The 25263-nt window shown below is 38.7% G+C and overlaps 1 protein-coding gene and 1 long non-coding RNA gene across 4 annotated transcripts in view; one reads left to right on the forward strand and one right to left on the reverse strand.

The window, feature by feature from the left end:
• The window catches only part of HAAO (3-hydroxyanthranilate 3,4-dioxygenase), a 39173-nt gene extending 27422 nt beyond the window's left edge, over positions 1–11751 (forward strand). For all 3 annotated transcript variants that reach the window (XM_021300183.2, XM_065058308.1, XM_005511723.3), the window contains 4 exons: positions 6427–6572; positions 7740–7808; positions 9003–9085; positions 10478–11751. In XM_021300183.2, the coding sequence (XP_021155858.1) occupies positions 6427–6572; positions 7740–7808; positions 9003–9085; positions 10478–10556 (377 nt within the window). In that variant the 3' untranslated portion in view covers positions 10557–11751. The remainder of the gene's footprint in view (positions 1–6426; positions 6573–7739; positions 7809–9002; positions 9086–10477) is intronic.
• LOC135579117 (uncharacterized) lies at positions 7263–13841 on the reverse strand. The gene is made up of 3 exons (XR_010471594.1): positions 13661–13841; positions 9669–9725; positions 7263–8307 (listed from the first exon to the last, which is right to left on the reverse strand). It is a non-coding gene; the product is annotated as an uncharacterized LOC135579117 (long non-coding RNA).
• Between the last annotated feature and the right edge of the window lie 11422 nt (positions 13842–25263).

The following is a 25263-nucleotide window of genomic DNA, read 5'->3' on the forward strand; positions in this document are numbered from 1 at the left end:
ATTCTCTGAGACACTGTCTCTATAACTTTTATCAAGAACTCGAATCTAGTCATTTTTTAGGTCATCCTCATTGTCTCTATTCTGGCAAAGATGTCCACATTGGTACACACACACCTAAATCCTTTAAGTAACTTCCAAGTCATGTTCATATCTCTCCTGAAGCCCACCTGAACTGCAAAGGGTACATAGGTGGAAGAAAGGGGCAGAATACACCAGAATACACAGAATACAATACACCATGCAACCTCTAACTGGCTTAATTCATTTCCCCTCCCTTCATATTTAACAACTTTCCACACCACACCGGTCCTAAATGAGTATATGGTCAGTAATGGAGATTAAGAGCTCAGATGAACCAACCTAAGTCAGCAACATTTAATACATAAATAGAGTCGCAACATCTGGGGTCTGGTTGCTATAATTTGCCATGTGAAAACTTCTACCAGATTTTGTAATCCCAAACTAAATGTATAATCCAAAAACCAGGACTGCAGGATGCTTGTTCTCTGGAGCCAGGACCTCTCCCAAAAGTTCTTTAGGCTCCCAGAGCCCAGAACTGCTAATGACAACATTCACCAAAGGAAAGTCTCCAGGAAGACTTCGGCTTCTCCCACAATAGTCTCAGCTGAGCCTCCTCAAAGAGAGGCAGAACATAAACTGTAATATTGTGGAGCTCTCCTAATGCCTCACCATGGGAACCAAGGCACTACTGACTCTTAGTACACAATGTATACAATAAACCTACCAGGGAAATTGGAAGAAATGCCCTATAAATTTGTTTTCCTTTCTGTTTAGACTTTAGTGAAAAATATCTAATATTTTTAAGAGCTCTAAAGCTCAGAGCAGTTTCACAGCAGTTTTGTCTTCTCTAATAAGATGGCTTCTTTCTTCCTTATGTTCTTAAATGCTCCCCAGACAGCAACATTTGAAACGGAAAACTCACTAATGGAGTCTGTCTGACATTTTCACTAGTGTTTCTAAGTCTATTTAGTAGTAATAGCTACCCCACATGCTCTACAGATCCTTATTTTACACATGTAGTGAGGTCTGAACACTTGTTATAATGAAATATCCTATTCCTCTTCCATGGTTGCAGAAGTTAAGCACAAAGATGATTAATGAAATGCCCACAGTCACATAAAAGGCAGATTCAGAAACAAAAATTAAGATTCCTGATTTGGGGATTGGAACAGTGGTCAGTATTTCTCAATAAAATTTATAATTCTTAATTACAATGACCTAGCTGTATCATGAAGATCCTTTTAACAGAATTATGGCCTAAATCTTGCAATTTTGTTGTTCTAATTTATTTCATTACTTCTGGCTGGTGATATCTCCTTTTAAAAAAGCTATATTTCTTTATTACAAAATATTTTTTGAAAGCTTTCCTCAAACTTGCTTCAATTAGGGGAAGGAAAGAAAAAAAAAGTGGTGTTTAGTTTCCAGCATAGATTTAATGACACAAAGAAAAATGTGCCTAGAAATAATTACAGGGACAAGTCATAAATTAGCAGTCATGCCAATTCTCAGGGCATGCTACAAAAACAAATACAGTTACATAGGGAAATGTATGATTACACCAAGTGCTGTATTTTCAGCTAAATGTTTCTGCATCTATACTGAACAACAATGAAATGAACCAACTACCCCCAAAGTAATCAGTCATCGTCAATGCTGGATTTTTATATGGAATGAGCTAACTACATGATTTTTCAAACCTAGATGCCTGAAATTACATCCTTCAGTCCACAGGTTTTCTCTGCAGAGGTATTAACTCCTACTAGTCTCATTGACATTTCTGTTAACATTAAGAGTAAAGCAGACTTTTCATAGGAATTAGGTAGGCACATGTGGGAAAAACATCCTGGGTTTTATATTATTGCTGTCATTGGCAATTAAAAGTGAAATGCTGCAAAACTGTTGCATCAGAATTGTTCATCATGATGTAGTATTCTTTAATAGCTGGAAGGGATGATTACAAAGTGGACAGAAATAAATGAATACATAATTCTAATATAACTTATGAGCTCCTTATCCCTAGTCTGACCATTTTATCCTCAGTTAAAGGATTACAAAACAAAGAGGATATAAATGCTCCACTTTGGATAAGGATGTCTTTTGCTTTCACAGAGGGAGACACCATTTGTAAGGGACTTTCTCACGTTCTTGCATGGAGATGGGGCTACTGCATGCAGGGATAGACTTGTTTCTGAGGCAGCACAGGCTGGAGGCACTTTCATCATTAGTAAGAACATGTGAGGTGATTTAAAGATTTGAAGATTTTTCCATCCAGAATGTGCTGCCTAGAAGTGAAGGATGCCATGCCACTGGAAAATATAGTTTTTCATAAAGCAAACATGTAATCAGTTTGAGAGTTGACACTATTCAACATATTGTATTTCATGTGCTTTATTTCTCTTTGCAACAAATCACAAAGAAACAAGGTTTGCAAGGGAGCTATGGGAAGAGCCTGGGGATACTAGTGCTCAAGAAAAACACTCTGGGAGAACAGTAGTTCGATTTCTTGACAAGAAAGCTTAGGCACGTCACTGGGATACGGAAGGGGGAGCTTCTGTGTGATATACAAGTTTGGGGTAAGCAAATATACCCGCATATACCTGAAAGGCCAGTGGTAGTCCTCTTTTGCCTGTCCTCTTCATTGCTGTCAGAAGTACACTACTCACAGCAAGTTCAAACTCTTCCTTAGATGGCCTTGCTTGAGCCATTCAATGGCTGTTTTCTTGGAAGCTGTTCTCTCCATTTTTGCACAGCTTCATATTCTCAGTCTCAGTACGGTCTCTATTGTTTAACTGAAATCAGCTTCCTCTAAAACCTGCAAATTCCTTTTTAAATATTTACAAATTCATTCAGCAGACATCATGTATTTTTCGGCTTCACATGATATCATCGCATTCTAATTTAAAGCTGAAAAGAGCTATAAACCCCATAAAGAACACATTGCTATGATAAGAATATTTAATAGTGATGATCTAGAAAAACAGACTTTACTATTGAACTATTTAGATGTGTCTCCTCAACATGTAAGACAATATTAGATTTGATGTTCCACTTAGTGATACATCACTTGAAGATAAATACAAAAGAATTTGAGCTCACTAGCTTAGAATTGCTGTCTTCTTGCACTTTGCTGGCATATTTTTAGCCTTATCATCATTAAATACGTTGTCTCTTTGTCTCACAGTACTACTAAAACATAAGAACTCTAGAAACACACCAGCTCACACTTCTTGAAATGTACAGGCTGAGCAATATAATCCATTAGGCTGATAAGGCACACTCAGTTCCTTTGGGAGCACCAGGCTTCAACTCTGATGTGTGTGAGATCGCAAAATACTGGATCCCGCTCATGGTAGCTCATTAGCTCAAGTTCACAAGGGCACCTGCAGCTTTCAGCATCATGGAAGGGATAAGTCTCAGGGCTAAATGAGGACTCAGTCAAGTAGGCTATTAATAATGTCACACATATGTCATACACTTCATCATCACAGTGCTTTCTTGTTTGTTCTGCAGTAACAGATAATCAAATCATCATACTGGATCGCATTAAAGGTTCATTTCATCCAGACTCAGTTTTCAAATGCTGTTATGCTATTACTGGCCAAGTGTCATTAACATCAAAATTAGTAATAAGCTAAAACCACATCACAGACCAGGGCCTGCTGACAAGTGTCACAAGACAGCTCTTGTCCCAAAGACTCAAAGTCTAAATAAAAGTCCACCTGTGTTTGGAAGTAAATGGAACTGTTAGAAAAGTGCCTGTACATCACAAGCATCACTCCATGGTAACTGTAAGTTGCATTACACTTTACACTGGCCCTAGGGATGCATAGGCCACTGTTTACTGTTGTTGGGTGCACATTGTCCCAGTTGATCGGGACAGCTGGAGTCAGAGATCACTAGAGAGAGGAAAACTAGCAAAATTATATCTACGGGGAAGAAGTGACAGAAGCTAAATTACAAACTTCTAAGTTTATTTTTTATTGTTAGATTTGTGTTGCTTCTTGGTCATAACACAAACAAGTACACTGGCATTTTTGTACCCCAAATTCCTTGCAACTCATGGGGAGCGTTCATAGTTCTGCTTGCCTAAAACATCACAGTGCCCACCCTACAGCCTCGGCTTTTTGCTGTCCACTCCCCAACATATGAGATCCAAACTTGCTTGTTAGCTTAATGCTGGAACTTTTTACCTGTGGAGAAGATACGACTCTATGAGCTGATCAGGATACCCATGGCATCTTGGTATTTGTCTCAGCCTACTGGGTGCTATGTAGCTTTTTATTTTTTTAACTGTCTCAACCAGGACATGCATTTTAGTGCCAATGGGTAACCTTTTTGTATTGCAAAAGGCTTTTAAAAATTCAAGAGTGACCTGTTGTATTCTGGTAACAAGAAAACTCTTCATCTTCATATTACTTTAGAAGGTAAAGATTGCTACTATTAATGAAACAAAGTATTTTAAAATTTTTATTATAAAATTGCAATTAGTACCTTCTGATAAAATCTTCTCTTCTGCTGTGTGTGAATATATGTTATAATATTTTAGACCATTATTTTGTATCTTTCCTTAGTCAAAAAACAACTTTCCAATACAGCTATAGTTAAGCATATTCATAATTTAAGATATAAGTATTTAAGTATATAAGCATTCCTAATTACCTATAAAGCAAATTTGATGAACTCATGAAAATTAAGGAAAAAAAAAAAAAAAAAACAAACACCACCACACAAAAAAACACAATCAAACAAAACCACAAAATACATATTGCAGTATGAAAATAAATAGTCAATGACCTTGACACTACTTTTTGGTGTTATCGAACAATAAAATGTAGAATGTTCAGACTAGATTTTGTTAATGTTTGCAGGCCCATATTAGAATAAAACTATTGTAGATATTTCCTTTTTCCTTCTGATACTTCTTAATTTCTCTGGAGGAGTTTGCTTTTCAGTAAAAACATGTTAAGTATTTGAATTAAAAAATGTAAAATAGGATGCTTTTTTATAAATTAAAAAAAAAAAAAAACTTGGAGGCAAAAAGCTTTCAAACAAAAAATTGCTTCTTTTGCTGCAGATTTCTTCAGATTGCTTTCAGTATTTCCTGAAATATGCACTGCTGAGACAAAATTTGAAGAAACATTTTGACTTCTTCCATTTAATGTAGTATAATGGAGAAGAAATTTGAATGGCAAAACCTGTTTCTACAATAAAAGAGTTACCATCCTACCCAGGTTGTCTGCAGATGGATATAGATACTTGGTACTTATTGTGACCTGTTAAACAGCAGTAGCTTATTCAGTACGCTGCTATCCCTTAGATGCACAGACTTTCTCACATATTGTTCAGAGACTGCATACAAAATGGCCTTCCATGAAAAACCGAATTGATACATTCAAACCGCTGCAGAGCAGTGAAATACAACTTTAGAAAATAACCAGAAGAACACTGTGTAATGAAATATACTAATACTTCAAAAAGACCTACTCTATTACTAGCACCGAGACTAATATTTGGCTGCAAGTTTATTCCCTCAATGCATTTGGGAGACAGCCATCTAGTGAGTTTTTCCTGCATCTAGTTGCCATTATTACTTGAAATTACTCTATGGTCGTTCTCCCATGGCATCTCAGAATAAACTACTTAGGATCACCAAGGCGATTGCACTGTCTCTGCACTTCACTGTGAGCTGGTAAATAACTAAAGCTGATTTCACATACCAGCAACACACAGAACAAATCTTGAATTTCACCAGCTACACTGAAATTGCATTCAGTTCTCCAGCTATTTAAAATGAAATCAAAGAGAATTAGTGGAAATTAAATACAGCTACAACTCCAAAAACAACACACAGAAAAGGCATTTTATAAAATTTAAGATTGCAATAACCAGTTTGCTTCACTTTGGTCAGTGTATTTAAAAGCACAGATGAGAGAAGAAACATAAAAGCCAATACTAACTGTGTAAAAAATGAAGAGTAAGCTGGTTCTATGGGCCTAATTCCACTTACGTGGGAGTATGTAAGAGGTGACTCTGGAAAGGCTCAGAGATGGTACACCATATTTTAACAGTGCAAAACTTGGCCTGAAAGAGAATAAAGAGCATGCCAGGAAGAAGTTGGTAGTCTACCGCATACTGTTTGAATGCATTTTTAACAAGCATGGATGCACAACAGTTCTGACATCAGCTTCAAAGAAGCAGCTTCATAAAGAGACGCAAATAACACATGCATCTTACATCCTCAAGCAAGAAGTCCCGATAATCACCATAGCACTGTTTGCTATTACAACTGACTTCTGGCTCGATGATAACTGTAAATTGAACCCTTCAAGCTGTAAACAATAGTAAAACATTTGCAAATATCAAGGAAGGCAATCTTTACTGATAGCCCCTCTGCCTTGCTTACAGATGAACTCCTGAAAGAAACACCTTTCCCACTAAATTCCACTTCTGTTATGGAGCCATTTTCCTTCCAAGGCTGGTTAAATAACCATCAGGGTGAAATAAAACAGAAGAAATCCTTGAGTATGTTCGGAGATAAATTTGAAACAGAGGTAGGTGGGGTCTAATTTCTCTGAAAGGTGGGGATATTTTTAAAGGTCAGAAAATAGGTGCCTGTTGTTCAGACAGAGGGAGTCCAGGCCTGGGAACAATATGTAGTCAGAAGAGAAAATTATGCAGCCCTACAGAAGAACTCAGCCTGCCCTGCCCTTTGGAGTGTCTGTCTGCCTCTATTAATTTGACTAGTTTAGGGCAGGGGCTTCCTAGCTCAGATACTTCCATTTGCAGAATGTACCTGAACCTTATTTCAATCCATTTATTTTGGGATTAAACCAGCTCTCTCTCTCTCCACATCCCATACCCCCCCCCCATATTTCCCAAATCAGAAATACCAGCATGATGCAAATGCTACTCACAAGTGTGTTCGGCTTCCCTATATGTTTGAAGAGCATTCTTGGTAACAAGTCTAATCTGTGTGTGTAAATACACTTTTTTCTTACTCCTCCTTAATCTATGGAAGGTGGAAACAAGGAAAACTGGGCAGCACCAGAGAGCTGCACTTCGCAGTTTAGTCAACCACAGTCTAGCTCAGCTGTAAATAAAGCTGTCACCACTTGATATCTGTGCCCTATGCATGATGATATTTTACAAAACATATTCTTTCCCTGGGTTACCTGGAGTCACACTCTGAAGAACCCAATATATTTGACAGCCAAGTGTCAGAAAGAACACAGAAAGAGCATATAATGAGAAAAATAAGGTCCGGTATTCAGCTTTTTTAAGGTTAATGGAAAAACATTTTTATTGTTAATGGAAGAATCTTTTTTAATATTAATGGAAGAATCTTTCCTACATCCTCGGGCTCTTGACAGGGCCCAGAGTTCATGAGGAGGAAGTGGCTGTTCCAGGAACAGAAGCAGGAAGGATGTAGATGCAAAGCAGAGAGTGGGAGGAGGCAGAAGGAATAGATAAGTGAGGATGCAGGGGACCATAAGGAGTGGCAGGTGTGATCAGTTCCCTTTTTATCAGTAGGAATCAATATGAGAATACCAAACGTAGCATGAATTTTAATGTCTGTAAAAGTAACGTCATCTTCTATGAATATTTTTCTGTAAAAATAGAATGTTTAAAATGCTGTAGGAAGAAGAATATGCACACTTTGGTCACTGGGATTAATCAATTACTTTCTTGCCTGATTTTTTGTTTGTTTGCTTTTTAAGGTTATAGTTTATGGACCAGGAACAACTGAGAAAAGTAAAAAGAATTCAGATATCTGGATATGGCAGCTGGTACGTGACATTTTGCACTTGTTAACTGGCAAGTTCATGTTTCAGTTCAAAGCAGACTGAACAGTAGTAAAGCCTTCTAGCACCAGCAACAGAAATTAATATGATTACCTTCCTTCTCAGAGAAAAGATCATCAACAGGCACCACCCTTCAGCTTTGAACTATGATTAAAAATAACTAAACTCCTGCCAACCTAAAAATAGTCTTTTCTTGTATGTTGAGGACAGAGACACTGTCATCCTCCATCAGGTCTTTGTGGGGATTTTAATATAACCTGCCTAGGGTATAGCCTGTAAATACATCAGAATGCCTCCAAGTGATAAAAAAACATCACCTGTTACTTCTGCCTTGAAGCATTTGTCCTTGTACTGAAGTCAAACTGGAATCAGGTAGACCAAGATAATATTATAAATATCCAAGAACTTGTTTATACGAAAGCACAGTGGTAGGTGATTCAGATGCTTTTCATTCAACTGGCTTGTGGGAAAATAAAAAAATGGCCTGTAGGAAAAAGAAAGAGAGAGAAAAGCTAGTTTTCATTTTCAGAAGTGAACTAGTTTGGGAGGCAGATATTTCCATTAGTTCTTGTTCTGATGAAATCCGTGGGGACTATCAAATACTAATTCAATACAGAATAATCTTGAAAGACATTTGGTTATACTGCAGCTTACAGCAGCCTATGCTGTCAAGCCCTTGTTGCTGGGAAGAGCCTGGCTCCTCTGCTCGACAAGATAATGATGAGTCCAGTCCAGTGTAGACGGACTCCTATTAGCGATTTCTGTCAACTCCCTGCTGACTCGTGAACTGCTTTTCAATAATTAAAAAGATATTAGGAATCCAAAAAGTAGAAGAGGAGCTTGAAGTACTCCAGGAGGTTATCTCTGTAATTTCCACAGCTGTAGCACCTTGCAGGCTGCTAGGTTAGATTGGTAGCAATGTAACCCCAAGAGTCGGGCAACAGGTTGTTGCTTTATGATGGGGAACAATGAACCATGAAGAATGTTTTTATTGATGCTAATAATAATAACAGTGCCAGACAGAGAGGATCAGCTGAATATTTAGATAGGCTTCATGAAACAAAGCAGGTTTGAAGTGCTCTTTCGGGGGGAAGATTTCCGTACTTCCTGTGGTATTTTCTTTCTGCTAGTGACAAGACATGGAAAATTAAAAACTGGTTATCTGTTCTTTCCCTTCAGGAGGGCACATCGAGTGTTATCATGGATGGTAAAACGCTGACTCTATCTGCTGGTGACAGCCTGCTTGTCTGTGCCCAGTCTACGTGAGTAGAGATAACGTGGTTCAACACGTTATTTCCCAGCTTCCAACAACAAGTTCTGTGTATTTGGCCCACACCAGCCTGGGCATCAGCTGGGGCAGAAACACAGCATTTGAAAATGCAGGATTTAGAGTAGCCTTCATTATTCCTCAGGGCAGAATTGTCTTCAAGAGGAAACAAAGCCGGACATCCATTCTAGTTCACCTCTTATGATTAAAGATGGGGAAAATAAAAAAGATAAGCACTACCAAGAAAAAGCAGCATGCGAAAAGCCAAGCATAAAGGTAGACAGCACAGCTACATCAATCAGCAATCACAGCAGATCCTCTAAGCCTCAGACCAGGCTTAATCAACATCAATTCAGCAAGATTTGGGGTTCAGATGAAGAGCACAGCTCTCTTCCTGTAGTAGGGATGCATATCACTGTTTCATAATCATGACAAACATTATATATGTAAAGAAAAGAAACAATGAAAATAAGTTTCCAGAGAGAAGAGAAAGGGAAAGTACTTGCTAACTCTTGTGAAGATGGCATAAGCTGATAAAGCGCCCGCCATGAAGAAGATGAAGGATGATGTGTACTCACTGGTAATGTAATGCAGTGCAGCAGATTATAGGCAGATGATAAAAATGGTCTTCTTTCCTACAGGAAAAATATCTAATAAGTAGTAGCACTGACATTTTCACCTTTTGTACCACACTGAAAACATTTGCTGACAGAGCTGAAGCCCTCCAGCTGTGCACAGAACTGTTCTTTGCACCTGTGAATCCAGCACATAGCCATCTCCTCCTTTCTCTATTACTTCCACCACTTCTGTGGAATCGCTTATCTTAAATTAATCCCCAGTCTTGCAGTCCAATCAATAAATGTGTGTTTTCAAAATCATGGCATGATGCACAGGCAGAGATCTGCCAGCATAGTTCATATTGGATTAAGACGTTTATCAGATCTGTACAGCAGGCATCTCTTATTGCACGCGTTGCTGCTGCACAGTGATTGATCTCTGCCCATCTCTGCAACTGGCACAGAAACAGCTAATATAGAAGTCATGACCACAAGAAAAATTTCATTGAATTCATAGATACTTATTTCTTTAAAATAATATCTCTACTGAGATGATTCTGTTCCAGTCCTCATGTCACCAGGATCAGAATAGATGCCTTTGCCCTTGTTTAATCCATAAGCAGATATACATTCTTCCCCATCATGTCATGATGTATTAGTGATGGTGAAGAGTAATTCCCTGAAATATCACAAGATATACCAATAAGGAAAGAGAACAAGTATAATCAGGAAAGAACTTGTTCTGTTTCCCTTAGTATCAATGTTTTCATTTTTTTGAGTGTGTGGTTCCTCCCCAAACACATTGGATCATTTCTCTTTCTATTTTCCAGGTACTTCTGGAAGAGAGCAGAAGAATGCATTGCGCTCTGCATTGCTCAGGATCCAAAACGCAAGCAGCCTTATACTTAAGTTTTATCTTACTTGTCTTATCTCAATGATCTTTCAGTCAAAATGCCTGGAAATTGCAATAGTTTAATGCAACGATTTCACTGAATTAAGTGCAGTCTAGTGCTGTGCACAGGTAAATTTTTTACCCCAAGTAATTAAAGTTTCAGCAAAATCTACAATTTAAAAAACAAAGAAAACCCAGAACAATCTTATCTGAAAGAAAATTAAAAGAAATCCAAGTAGCAGGATTACTTATATATGATACTATCTAGAATAAATTAAAGGCTTTTCAAATGCAAGTCTCTACCACAAGATATAGAAAATTAGATAGGACAGATACTGTTGTAACTATCTCTTTGTCTCAGTTTTGTCATTTGTAATAAATTGGGTATAATCACAGCAGGGAAGCTTTAATTGTCAGGGGCTCACAGATGTTCTGAAATCTTTGGCTAAAAGGTCCTTTAAAAAACCAAAACAATCTGCTGCACTGCTAAAGGATCTCAGCACTTTGTGAAAGAGAGGAAGATGCATTAGTAAATGGGGAAGGAGTAGCTGCAACAACATCAAGCATTACTTAGATTACCACTGTACTTACTTCACGTAAGTTTATCAGTTTATGAAAACCAACAGTGCAGTATCAGTCACAGGTAGCAGCAGCATGCTGCACACACCCTGCTGGATGCTGCCTCTGCACCATGCAATCAAGAACACAGCACAGCGACATGACCGACACAGGAGCATCTGGGTCATGGATGCTCCTGTGCAGCAGGAATCTCGAGTCAAAGTAGCCCAAGAAGTGTGTTGGGAAACAAGGGAACAGAAAAATTATCAAAATCAGTTTCTACTAAATGCCACTTCTTTTTGAGCCATGTGGCTTCTTGCAGAAGTAAGAAATGTCAAACTGTCTTTTTCTGCTTTTATTCCAAGAACTCTCCAGGTGTGGTGGTTTGTTTTGGGTTTCTTTGGTTGGTTGGTTTGGTTTAGTTGGTTTGTTGGTTGTGGTTGTTTTGTTTTATTTTTTAAACATATTTTCCTTTCACATCATTAACATTAGAAAAACAAGTTGCTTAAATGTTTGCAGCTATTACATGTTTGAGAAAGCAAAAAGTTACCACTTCTTGGGTTTTTTTGTAATCCTAATTAAGTACAGAAAATATTCCTTTAATATATGTATCAACCACAAAGCTCATTAAACTGAGATGTCATATGTGTTTTATTCAGGTGTTTGTTCTTCCAGTGATAAAGGCTCACATGGCTTGGCTTTAATCTATAGGTTAAATGTAAGTTCACTAGCTTTTCTAGTAAAGCATACATCAGAATTTTCCTATGTCCTCCTTATAACGGGGGACATAATTTGAGGAAATTGAGCCCAGTCCTTAAGGCTATTATGCGTGTGGGTTATCAGACATGAAAGGGAGCTATAACACTCCCTTTGAACAAGGGAGTAATTTTTCTGATTATCACTAGAATTGGTGTGTCTATGTGAATAATTGCCTACTCCTTGAGTAATCATCTATGCTTGAGTGATTTAGGGTACCAAATTGTTACATTTTCAGTCCACCAGTCTGGGGTAACAACTGCAGTGCTACTTACAGATTTACTTCCTATCACAGAAATTTTCTGTATTTCACACTGAATGGTAAGTGGGTAAATAACCACAACATGTAGAGCAATGTCCAGAATAATCAATAGTTCTTCATCCATCCAGAGGCACCGTGAGCCATGGAAATTTCAAAATAAAAATTAAGGCACCTCTGGATTAGATAACTCCCAGCTTCAGAGACCTAAGGACTTAAAATAAAGGCTCCACTCAAACTGTTTTTATGACAACTTGTGCCTGAACACCTGAACTCTACCAAAGTCCTGTGGTATAATAGGTGTCTCAAAGAACCAGATCATAAGCATTAAGACAGAGCTTGGTCACCTGTGGTTCTGCTCAGAAACCAGGGCTAAGCAGGTCCTCAGTTAACTTCTTTTGAGGAGCTATTGTTTCTTAAAAATTAGTTAAGAGGTGTTCAGTCCCATAAAATATACCTAAGAATCAGGATCAAACCAGCATGAGAAGATTTATAAAAAGGCCTAGACACCAAGTACTGGGTGAAGAGAATTTCACTTTCCAGTGTCTCTTTTGAAAATTGTTTCAGTAGTTCACCCCAATGCAATAATTATTTGGTTGCCAGACCACAAATGAGAACACAGAGAGAACTTGTCATTTATTCTTTTCAAAATGCTTAACCACTGTGATTTAGAAAACTGCAACTTCTCTTTTTCCAGGTATTCAAAGAGCTCCAGGGGGCTCCTGATCAGTCAGTGAGTCTTTTCCAGGTGCTTTATTCTTCTTCATATTATACATATTGTAAACTGTCCCAACAATGGTACTTTTGTAATTAGATGCACCCATACCCTGTGAAGAAGTTGACCAGATGCAAGTTTGTCCCTGGAGTCCTTTTAGCTGTTAGGTGTTTCTCTGTATGTGTGGTCATCTCAGCAGATATTTTGGCACCAGAGCTGTTTGGATTACATTCTGGGGTCTCCAATGCTAATCTTGCCTCATAAAGAAGGATGTCAGGGGCAAAGACTTGGTTAGGTATGTTGTCTGCAAAGTGCCCTAACACACTCCTGTTCTCAGTGTGCTTGTTCACGCATGTCCATGACAACACTCCAGCACAAAACCATGTCCTGTCCATATACATGCCTTTTTCTTTACAGCTCTTTCTGTACAAGGTTCATCTGCAGCCTGATGTGGGTACTCATTTTCCATCTGAATATTATAGTTATTGTGTCATCTCATACTTAATAAGCTGCTTACATCCTGGTAGGATTTTGCTAACCACATCAGTCATCAGTATGGTATTGTATAGACAGTCCATCTGTTGTTCATTGCTTCTCCGAGACTCAAAAGCAAAGCCTTTATACAAATATATATTCTAAGCAGTATTATAATGAAGCCTATATAGACCAGAATCCATACCTTCACTGTGCCTCATAAGTGAATTATTACCTTAATAGTTTGGTTTGTCCAGAATCACAAACTGGAGCTGACTCGAAAGCTTAGAAACAAGCACAAAGGAGTTTGAGTCTACCTACAAGCATCTATAGCGAGTTGTTCCAAGCCTGAATCTTACCTGTCCTGGAAGTCAGCAGGAGCTTTCCCCATCACTTCAAATGGGAAAAGGTGATGAGGTCCAATCCTGCCAGTTGTTGAGTAAAGTATCAAGAGAGGCTCTGGCTGTTCAGTGCCTTTAAAATGTTTAATCCCAATGAGAAAACTTATAAATTTTGTGAAGAGAAACATAAGCCACTACTTTTTAGCCATGTATGTATTTTTATTTCTATTACTATAGCATTTAAATGGTATAATGAGTGATATAATTAAAGTACTTCAAATTGAGCAACTAGTTTTCATCTCACAGTCAGTCTTTTAGTTGATGTAAATTAGCCATATAGATCAAAAATATTAAAAGTAATTAGTGTCTCCTATTGCCACTAAGCTAGACAGGTCTGACCTGATAGGGTAATTATGTTCTTATTTTGAGCTATGCTGACTTCCATGAATTATGGAAATAAATTGATAGTCACTATACTCCTCCTTATTAAGTGTTGAAATATGAGACAATAACAAAATATGTTGATTAGCAAGATTACATTATACATCAGCACCAGTTCAAAACAACTAGTATGGCTTGAAGTAATCATAATACTTAAAAAAAAATAATCCAGTTACAGTAAATAAAGCTTGAGTCTTCACCAGCTGTTTCTATAACATTGAAATAAGACCTATAAGAATCAACTTTATGCAAAACACATACGTTTCTGGTTCTGAGAGAACTACAAGAGGAAAACAATGACCCTCACGGATCATGTAGTAAACATAGCACAGATCGGAGTTCAAGATTGACTTTTTTTTTAATAACACAAAATACTTAAAGCAAGATAATGATCTAATGCTAACTACGTTTCATCTCGCAATGCATAAATTGACAGCTTGTAAAAGTCAAGAGAGGAACTCTTCTTCTTACATGCTTGTTTTATTTTTAGATTTCGCTTTTTCCTTTGAAGTAACAAACGCTACCAGAGGCAGGAAAATAAACTAGGTGGATGAGTGAACTGGTAAAATCAAGTGTGTTGTAGTAAACTCCTTCCTCAAACCCTCACAGCACTAACTCCCACCAATCATGTCTCATTGCATGAATACAATAAATGCTTTCATTCTGTTCTTAAAAACATTCATTGTAATCTGATTTCATCTCTCCAGCCGCATTTCTTTTATAGAACAGATGCACAGAAAGCAACCCTCCCACCATCATTGCATGTAAGTAAAAGAAGAAAAATTACTTAAGCTATTTAACAAATTCCTACAAAAGCAGATTGCATTCATAATGCAGACAGTTCCGGGCTTCAGGATTTCTTTTTATTTAGTGTATTTTATTTTCAGCTAATAATCCAGAGTGCACTTGAATGAACATTTCAGGCTAATGAAGGTCATCACCTCCTGCTCTGTTTCTGATTGAATACACAAGTACTTGTAGAGCTACCCTTCAATATCAAAGTACGCAGAATAATAGCTGGTTGGACCCAAATTAAAACTGTTAATTTTAAAGTAATAACAAAGACGACTAAGGTAATATCTGCCCTGTAGATCAGATTAAATACCTGACCTACAGGTTCTAGCGCTACCTGGTACAGAAAGACCTTATGCTAGATCCAGTCATGTGTATTTTCAGCAATTGTCCAGAAAGTGTGGAAGTGCATAAAATCTCTCCCTTTTATGTTACCGAAATTTTGACTGAAGCGTGAAAACTGGGGTAACATACAAACTGTCTGACTTATGTGTGTGTGTATCCAGCACCTTTCCAAAAACATGCCCTGAAGCGATGCAGTCATTAGGCAAATCAATCCCAATGCACACATCAAGTTTCTTTCTGCAGACAGCTCTCCTGTTTGGGGTCTGCAAATCACAGAACAATTCTTTCTAAATTGCTGTTGCTCTAGGTTAAATAAATTTCCTTGGTCTGGTAATTCATTATAAGTTGCATCACAATCACATGCTGGAAAACTTGGACACTGCTTTGTATTGTTAGAGTTGCTAAATAGGTGCATGTCGACAGTCATTACACAGTTAAATAAAAAAATATGTCCCTAGTTTTGGACATAAATTGCACTGAAGTTGAGGCAAAGTTATTCAGGTTCTAAAAGCACTACATGACATAATCTTACAAACCACTGAGAAAGATGTCACGGCTGTGACAAAGTAAGCATAAGCACATTTGGAGCTTCGGTGAGCAATCTGAGTACACCTTTATCATGTCATAAGAAAACAGGACTTCTGCAGTGCTGTACAACTATAGAAAACAAATATTATTTAAAGATGTTTTAACGTTTTTCCCCTTGAAGGAAACTAGTTTGCTTAGAAGGCGATGAAGCTTGTACTTCACTCATAGCAGACTTAAACTCTTCTCTATGAGAAGCTGCCCAGAAGTTCAACCTGTATGCTTTAGGGTTTGAAAATAAATTTGACAATTCAATTGAGTAAAACAACCAATCACGTGCCAATGTGTAGAACTGAAACTCTAAACCTTCAGCACACAATTTCCAAACACTACTGGATTTTTATCCTGAAATAAAGTCAATGTGCCTTACCTTCTGCTATCTCTCCCTTCCTCCACAAACCCCAGGGCAGCCTTTGGACTCCATGCAGAAGGCAGATTTGGGCACCTCCAAATGGGGTCCACAATAACTGCTGTGCTGAGCAGAAAACTGCACATGCAACACACAACTGTCCACAACTGAACCACAAGGAAATGCCTGGAGGGTCATTTAAATGCTGCTCTGGTCTCAGCATGCTGCAGAGCCTCCTCCACTGCAGAGCCACAGGGCCCTGCACTTTACTTTCTTCAAGAGCCAAGCAAAGCTCATTCTCTTCTTGCAAATCACAGTCAGAGATCTATAACCTCATTTCACCCAATAGTCCCAGGAAAGGAGCAGTTTCACAAGAAAGAAAAGCCCCAGGAACAGCTCTCATCTCTGTACAAGAGAAGGAAGAAGTCAAAGTCAAATCTTTGCTGTCCTGCAGGAATATCCCAGTCACAGGCTCAGCTGTTAGGGACATCTCTACCCCTCCTGGTACAGCTCCCCAGTTTTGCAGTAAGATCAACTGAGCCATGCAGGGAGCACCATGGTGTTGCTAGTGAGCTAGAGGACAATTCCTACTCCCTAAATGGAATTGTAGAAAACACTACTCTATAAAACAAAAGCAAGAACTGACAGAAAGCACATATCATTACAAAGCCATTGTTCCAGTGGCAATTATTTGCCTGAACATATCTGTGATCTTATGTGTCTACAGAATCTTGGTATACGTTACAAAATGAAGGTAAACAACACATTTTGATTTGGGAAAAAAAAATCATCAGTAGATTGTCAAACCACAGATAGATCAGCTTTGTTTATGACAACCTGAGAAAAATGTTAATGTTACTGATATTGGTGACTAACAACCCACATGATTCAAAACATATATGCTTTATTACTGAGTGGCAAATAAACATTCAGTGTGCAGGTCCCCTTAGACAGTATCTTCTTACTCTCTCCAGGAGGAGAATGGCTTCACAGAATGACAAGAATGAATTTCATTTTTTTTAATCCACCAAAAACTAGTAGGTTAGCTTTACTTTTAAACCAAGGTAGGAAACTGTATGCCAGCACTGGAATAAGGAATCACATTGCCTTATCCCATCAGATTTAGAGTTTAAAATGAAAATTAACCAACTCTGGCTTCCATTTAGAACATGAATGACAAAGTTCAGTTGTCTAAAGCTATTTCTTCCATTTTTTGGATATGAGCTTGGCAATTTACACCCAATTCTTCACTGCAAGCAATTTGCCATGACTTACATCTTTGCCATTTTAGATGCAGCTGTCCAGATTTATGCCGGTATGTTAACGGAATGAGAGTACTATACTACAATAATGCAAATGTTGCTTTGCTGTGTTCTGCATCCCCCAAAATACCATTGCATAGTTGCACAGAGTTTATTTATATTATATATAGACACATTTATATAGAGAGAGAAACAAACACACCTATATATGCCTTCTGAATATTTTTATGCATTAATTAGTTGTATTTTGCCCAGACTGGTGAAATTTTTGCCAAGCATACTGTGTGTGCTTGGCATTTTGTAACATGACTAGCCCATTATTGGCAGTCAGAGAGAGAGAGATTGATACTAAAGGTCATTTTTATTTATGTCAGACACAGGATGTTTCAGAAGCTTTTACAGAGCCGCTACATCTGTGCTCTCTGTGGGTTGGATCCACTCCATACATATTGCTTGGAGGACGGAAAAAGCAGATTGTACAAGAGGGAAGAACTATCCTGGGTTTCATTGGAAGCAAACTACGATAAATGCTCCACCTAACCAAGGCTTTTGACAGCATCCCAGGGAGTGGGGCTGTGCAGCTCACAGACATTCCTCATTGAGGGCCAAAGGGTGTTTTTTATTATCAGTCTTAATCTAATAGAAAGGTTTCATGGCATTTATTTCCTCTATAGAAAAATTAACTCTACTCGCAAAGCTTCCTCCCCCTCAGAGGGAAATAAGATGTAGGCTCGGAAGCCCAAATCCACAATGATATTTAAGTGCCTGAGGAACTGTGCCAGAGTGTCTGGCAGGGGAAGCTGAGCAGACGCAATTTTAAAGGGGAATATAGTGAATGGAGAGACCGACTGAAAGCTCAGGAGAATTAGGGTGGGAGCTGTTCAGTGGCAAAGCAAACTTCTTTTCCGTTCTTGCTCATCTATGTGCTTTAACCCACCATTAGTGCCACCTCCGCTCGTGTTTGCGACCGGCCTTCGCTGCAGCTGGCACCGAGTTAGTCACAGATGCTGTTTCCATGACATCAACATCAGCACAGTGGGAGCTGGACAGAGATGAATGCCGTTTGTATGATCCCAGGGAACAGTCATCTTCAAGTTCCCTACCCTGCAGGACTAATAAAAATACTCTTTGTGAAAGGTACTAATATTCATCTTCCTTAAAAACAAGACACACAGAAAGAGTAGAAAATATTTTGATTTGTTTGATTATTTTATAAAGCTTGTTTATTTTGTCATTAAAGTGTTATTTGCCATAACTATTTCTTAAAATTTTGCATTGAACCTATTTTATTAATTTCCTCATCTGTCTATGTTGGGACAAATGCTATACTCAGTTGTATTTGTGTAACTATGTAGCTAATGGAATTACCTCAATCTCACAGCACTGCAATGGGACAATTTGTCTCTCTATCTAAATAAGCATTATAGCTAAAGCCTGACACAATGATGGAACAGCACCAGCACATAAAGTCTGCTTAACACAAGGTACAATCCAATATGATATCTCTAATGTGTAGGTTATAAATTCACTCTAGTAGTGTACCTTATTCAAGATAAAAGAACGAAACATTTGGTGCTTTAACATTCTTATTACAGCAGAGTTAGTCCTTACAAAAAGGCTAGAAAAACAGACTGGAGATTAATGAGAACATCTAAAAAAATATATATCTTGAAACTGGAAGACCATTCACATTTTCCATTTTTTAGATTTGTCCCTGCCCTAGCAAAGATTACATCTGCTCAGAACAGGCTCTGTTGTAGAGCAATGGAAAGCATTCAAATATCAGGGATGTCTCCTATATTTATATTCCTAAAAGCTCAGCATACAGAAGTCTTTTAAAAAAAGAAAGAGGTTCACCTGAAAATATTTGAGGTGACTAGGAGCTAGAAGAGATTTCTTTAACTCATTGTATTGCTTTCTCACATAAATGCACACGATTAGAATCTGACATTCCCTTATCTGATTTAAAGAAGTAGTGAAATATGTGCTAGAACAAGCACATAGTAGTTCTTGTGCAGGTGGTTCAAAGGCACACAAATCCCCTTTCACTCTAGTGCCTGATGTGTTTAGGGAAATTACAGACATAATTTAAGATATCTGCCATAAAGTCCTCACTGAAAAAGTTCATGCTGTGAGGATTTCCATGGCAACTACTTCAAGTGACATAAGTGTGCATTTTTGGGCACCACAGTATAAAAAAGATGTTAAGCTACTGGAGAGTGTCCATAAGAGGGCCACAAAGTTGGTAGAAGGTTTGGAGGGGAAGCCGTATGAGGAGCAGCTGAAGTCACTTGGTGTGTTCAGCCTGAAGAGGAGGAGACTGAGGGGAGACCTCATGGTGGCTACAGCTTCCTCACAAGGGGAGGAAAGGGGGCAGGCACTGAACTCTTCAGCATCCAATGACAGAACCTGAGGGAATGGCAGGAAGATGTGCCAGGGGAGGTTTACATTGGACATTAGGAAAAGGTTCTTCCCCCAGAGGGTGGTGGACATTGGAACAGGCTTCCCAGGGAGGTGTCATGGCCCCAAGCCTGACGGTGTTAAAGAAGAGACTGGACAACACCCTCAAACACATGGTGTGAACTGTGGGGTTGTCACATGCAGGGACAGGAGTTGGACTTGATGATCCTTGTGGGTCCCTTCCAATGCAAGACATTCTATGATCCTATGACATGAGCCCAGGGACATGATTAGCTATAGTAATTATACTATGTAAACCACCTAAACAGAGATATTTTGTTCAGAGCCAAGTAAACTAACTTCCCTTTCCCTCTATAGGAACCAACTTCAGAATCATTTGCTATGTTTAAAAAAACCTTATGTCTTCTATCAATTTACTTGCAAAAAACAGTACTGCATTTACATATGCATATAGCTGAAATAATTAGTTCCTTAAATTACCTAGTTTACAGTACATCAGGTAGCCTACAGAAAATGCACATGAAGATTATACCAAGCTCAAACCAAAGAGGCACAAAACCAGATTTTGTAGAACATTTTCAAGTTTATTGAAATTAATCTGTAAAGATATTCCAAAGAGAAGACAAGTGCTCAACGGTCATTAAAATATTTTAAAAATAAATACTCACCAATATATTGAAGTTGCTACAACAAATTGAAGTTCTGGCACGATATAGCAGTAAGAAGGGGGACTTAAATTAATAAGCATTGCTCCAGAGCAAAGAAGAAAAAACAGTCTAATACCTGCCTAACCAAACAGAACACTGGAGCAGCCAGATCATTTATACCTGTTTCCCTTCCCTCCAGGTGTAGTCTTGATTTTACCAAGCATGAATTAGGGGCAAGAATTAACCACACTCTGCCAATCCTAACCTGCGGACTCCTTAGAGATCACAACCAGTCAGCACAGATGCAAGCCAATAGTAATTTATAATGAGATGGGGCTGATAGGGAACAAGCCCTAAAATCACTTGGCCCCAAGTAACTCTTCTCATCCCTGGTCTTCATGGTGATAGCTTGATCCAGCTGAATGTATTCCTCTCACAGAGCCAATAGCTGATCCCTTTACTCATCAGCTAAAGTCATACTTTCAAACTCTCCTTCTGCAATATAGCACAGTTGATATAGATCATTAAAGTCAGCTTGAAAAATACAGTTTACTTTCATGCAATCATCTGAAAGAGAGAATTTTATATCAATGCAAGTAAAGTTTCACAGAATACCTAGTTCTTATATTCTCTTTAATTCTCACATCTATTTCACACCTGCATTAAAACTGTATAACATTAATTTATTCATGAAAGCTTAATAGTCTCCTGTTTGGAAGTTTTCTCCATTAAGTGGATATTACTGTCACTTCATGGGAGGCCTGAACAGATGTCCTTTTTTTCCTATAAGGGTTATAATTCAGAGCTATGCTCACAGAGACAGTTTCTTATACTATAAGTGCCTGAAATAAATGTTCTCTGTGATATACCATCACATCTCCTTATATCCTCTGACTGGTCAAACAATGACAAAACCATATTGTTCATTTTAAAGGACATTTAAGAGTTCATTCATGAGAGATATAATAGTGCTGCAGAAACATTTCAAGGAAGAGCAATGAGCCAGACTGTCAGCAGCCACGTCAGCTGGAGGAAGCCACATCCACGCAAGGCTGCACATGAACTCCTTGAACAATTCTACTCTGCCTAACTTCAGCACTAAAAAATACTTTAAAATCTACTCTCTAGAGAAAAAAGGGAGATGGCAAGGTTTAAAGTGACTTGTCCCAGGATCACAGTGATGGGCAGCAGAGCCTTTGCTGTGGGTGCCCTTCAAATGTGATGAAGGATGAGCTGAGCTAGAGAAGAACAAATGCACAAATTCCTATACCTGCTCATCAGCCAGTGTCCTGAAAGTGGGGACTGGGCACAGAAACAACTCCATTGTCAGACCTGAACAAGGAGGGGATACTTATTTCCCCTTCCCCCCACAGCTAATGTCACTGCCTCTCAGCCTGGACAACACCATATCCTCCTCGTCTTTAGTTGTTCCCACTGAGCTCATTAGTCATAGAATCATAGAATACCAGGCTGGAAGGATAATCTGGTCCAACATTTCTTGGCAAAAGCACAGTCTAGACAAGATGGCCCAGGACCCTGTACAGCCGAATCCTAAATTCATCCAATGCTGGGGAAATGCCTTTCCTCACATGGCAGCTTCCCAGTCCTTTGATCATCTTTGTGGCCCTTCTCTGGATCCTCTTCAGTCTGTCCACATCTTTTTTGCATAGTGGGACCAAAACTGAACACAGTACTCCAGGTGTGGCCTGACAGGCACTGACTAGAGTGGGATAATGACTTTGTCTCTGCTGGTGATGCTACTGTTGACTGTTGGCTTTCTTTGCTACAGCAGCCCACTGTTCACTCACACTGAACTTGTTGTCAACCAGGACAACCCCCATAGATCTGCCCCCCAGCCAAATGGGTCCCAGCCTGTGCTGCACTCCTGGATTATGTCTTCCCAGGTGAAAGACCTTGCACTTATCCTTCTTGAACTTCATAACTTCTTGTTAGCCCACTCTCCCAGGCTACCCAGGTCTTACTGTGGGGTGGCTCTCCCTTCTGAAGTGTCCACTTCCCCACTCAATTTGGTGTCATCAGCAAACTTCACCAGGTTACACTTGATCCCATCATCCAGATCATTTATGAAGATAGTAAACAGTGTGTGTTTCTTCACCAGGGATGGAGTTCCTGAACATGCTTTGTGTAGGCTTTTTAATGCATTCACTACCATATACAGCTACAAAGCATGTGGATAAGACATAGTGTGGTCTTGTGGGGCTTGGGTAGGCATTGCTACTGCTGCATGCTCAGAGGAGCTTTTCTTTAGGATCCCCTGTCCTCTGGGAGAAAGCTAACCCTCCGTCTGCTTAGGCTTGTGCTATTGCTGGAGACAAGGAAGGAAAATAAAAGCTGCACAGAAGGCAAATCCTGCTATATTTGAGTGATCAATAAAGCAAATACTCAATGATGTAAAGCTCCCATCCCCAGCAAGGCACTGTAAAAACTTACTTTGAAACAGTCTGTTTCCCTGAGGCTTGCAGGCTAATAGCAAGCCAGAGAAAGGTAGCTATATAGCAAGCAGAGGAAGGCATCTGACAAAAGCCTCATTAGCTCTCCATTTCCCTCACCCACAGCATGTGTTTGTTTTTTATCAGAGCTGGCATTTCGGAAGGTCTGTATGCTCAATACTTATCCAGCAGTGAGAAACAAAGACAGCATAGTCCTCTGAATTAAAGAGTTATTGTGTTAAAACTTTGCTTTGCTAATCACCCTATGCTGTGAAAATTCAGGTGCCCGACTGAGAAAAGACACCAAGAGCAGAACAAAGATGACTAAGAAAAAGATTCCTACTACTTTAATTGCTTTTGTACCAAAATATTACCTCTTGATGTGTAAACATCAAATTAGCAATATTCTCAGGGTGAGCAGTCATATAGTGATCAAACAATTCCTTCCAGCTACATAGCAACAATTATAAAATGTGCTCTCCTGTCCTACTGTCTTTTCCTCAGTAGTTGGCACACTGCACCCTGAATATACTTAAAAATATCCCTATGCTGTAGACACTATTAAATTCCAATTATTCCATCCCTTTGTACTAAGTTCATAACTTTGAAGCTTATCAGCACTTGTGTTTCCATTTTATGGAGAGAACTGCATGCTGTGGCTGGCAGCAGTAACACAGGAGTCAGTGAGCCAAAACATTGCTTCAAGACCTGTGTTTGTACACTGATGGCTCTCTCACACATTCCACTGGAATGTGCTACAGGGAAACTGAAATCCAGTTTCAAAATAACCCTAATATTTCTTAGCATAAAAAGTAACTTTTAGGTAATTTTCTCTTTTTTTTTTTTTAACCCATATTTCTACTTTAATCAGATCAGTTTCTACAATATTACTGTCCTGTCACTACCTCACACCTTAATATTCCTCATAATCTGCGTATGTACTTTATCAGCAATTTAGATATTGTCTACGGGATCTTAATTCCTGTTGTAAAAATGAAACTATTCACATTTTGAAACTGTGAGCATGGCACAAGTTAATTCAGTAAATTGTCTAGGATTACCCTCTGATTCAGGATGCATCTCTGTTGCTGAACAGGCAAGTGCTGGAAGCAAGACTGAGAGTTGTTCCCAGTCTCATCTCACAGCTGTTCTGGGGTGCTCCAGCCAGCACCCTTCAAAATTAGGGAGTACTCTGGGGGAAGCACTCTCCTAAGGACCACTCCCTGCACTGTAATGAGGTTACAGGTTTGTCTCCCTCCAGCCTTTGCAGTCCTCTGGCATCACCCCACCATGGTTTGCATTCTCCAAGACTCCCTCATACCACATCCCACACCATAAAACACGTGTCACAAGCTCCTCAAGTGCACCATGTCCTCTCAAGCTATCTTTTAGGAACTTCTCATTTAGATCATCTTGTTTTCAAGGCAAAACAAGCCTGTATTATTATTATTATCCACAGTTCATTTCCTACTTCACCCAAAACCACATATCTATGTATTTATACTCTATCTATAACGTAGACATTTACCTGACTATGCTAATACACATAGCCATGTTCTAATTAATATTTACAATGAAAATGTTGTTTCAATGAGTGCTAGGGATGTGTTCCCTGTTTTCTGAGTTTGATCAGTAAAAGCTTAATGGATGTCAACAGAGTCAGCTGGGATTTTCATCTGTATAAACAGGAGCAGGATCTGACAGCCATACAAATTACATCTGTTCCATTGCAGCCATCTGTAATTCAATTTCCAAAATATTAATCAAGTTTATCTTACATGATTTTTCCTCCATCATCAGCTCATGCTGCTCATTGCTTCTTGGTCTGTTAGCCTCACACACAAATAGATTTTTATCCCCCTTAATATTTATGCCTCTAAAAGAGATTGAGTTAGATTTATTGGATAACCATTTTAGTGATCAATACCACATTACCTTCTCTTTAATAATTCTCTACATATCATCTATTTGCTATATGGCTCTCTGTGGTCTGGTCTTTCTTTGCACTGCTAACCTAACACAATAAGCTTAGGTTTAGCAGTGCCTTTCAGTATTATAACTCCCTATACACTCAAAGACTAGTAGGTCAAGCACCATCTTGATTTTTATTCCAATTTCTTAACAGTTTCATTTTATTCTCCTTAGGTCTCAGGCCTTATTCTGAAGTAAGTTTACATTTCTTCTTGTCTCAGCAATGACAAGGGCTAGAGTACTTTTTTTCAGCTTTTAATAAAAACTTTGATTTCTTAAAGCAGTTCATTTCTGCTGGAAATGGATATAATAGAAAGTCTTTTTGAAAACTTATGATACTTAATTTTTTCTGTGGTAG

Source organism: Columba livia, chromosome 3 (genome assembly GCF_036013475.1).
Source record: "Columba livia isolate bColLiv1 breed racing homer chromosome 3, bColLiv1.pat.W.v2, whole genome shotgun sequence".
NCBI classification, from domain to species: Eukaryota; Metazoa; Chordata; class Aves; order Columbiformes; family Columbidae; genus Columba; species Columba livia.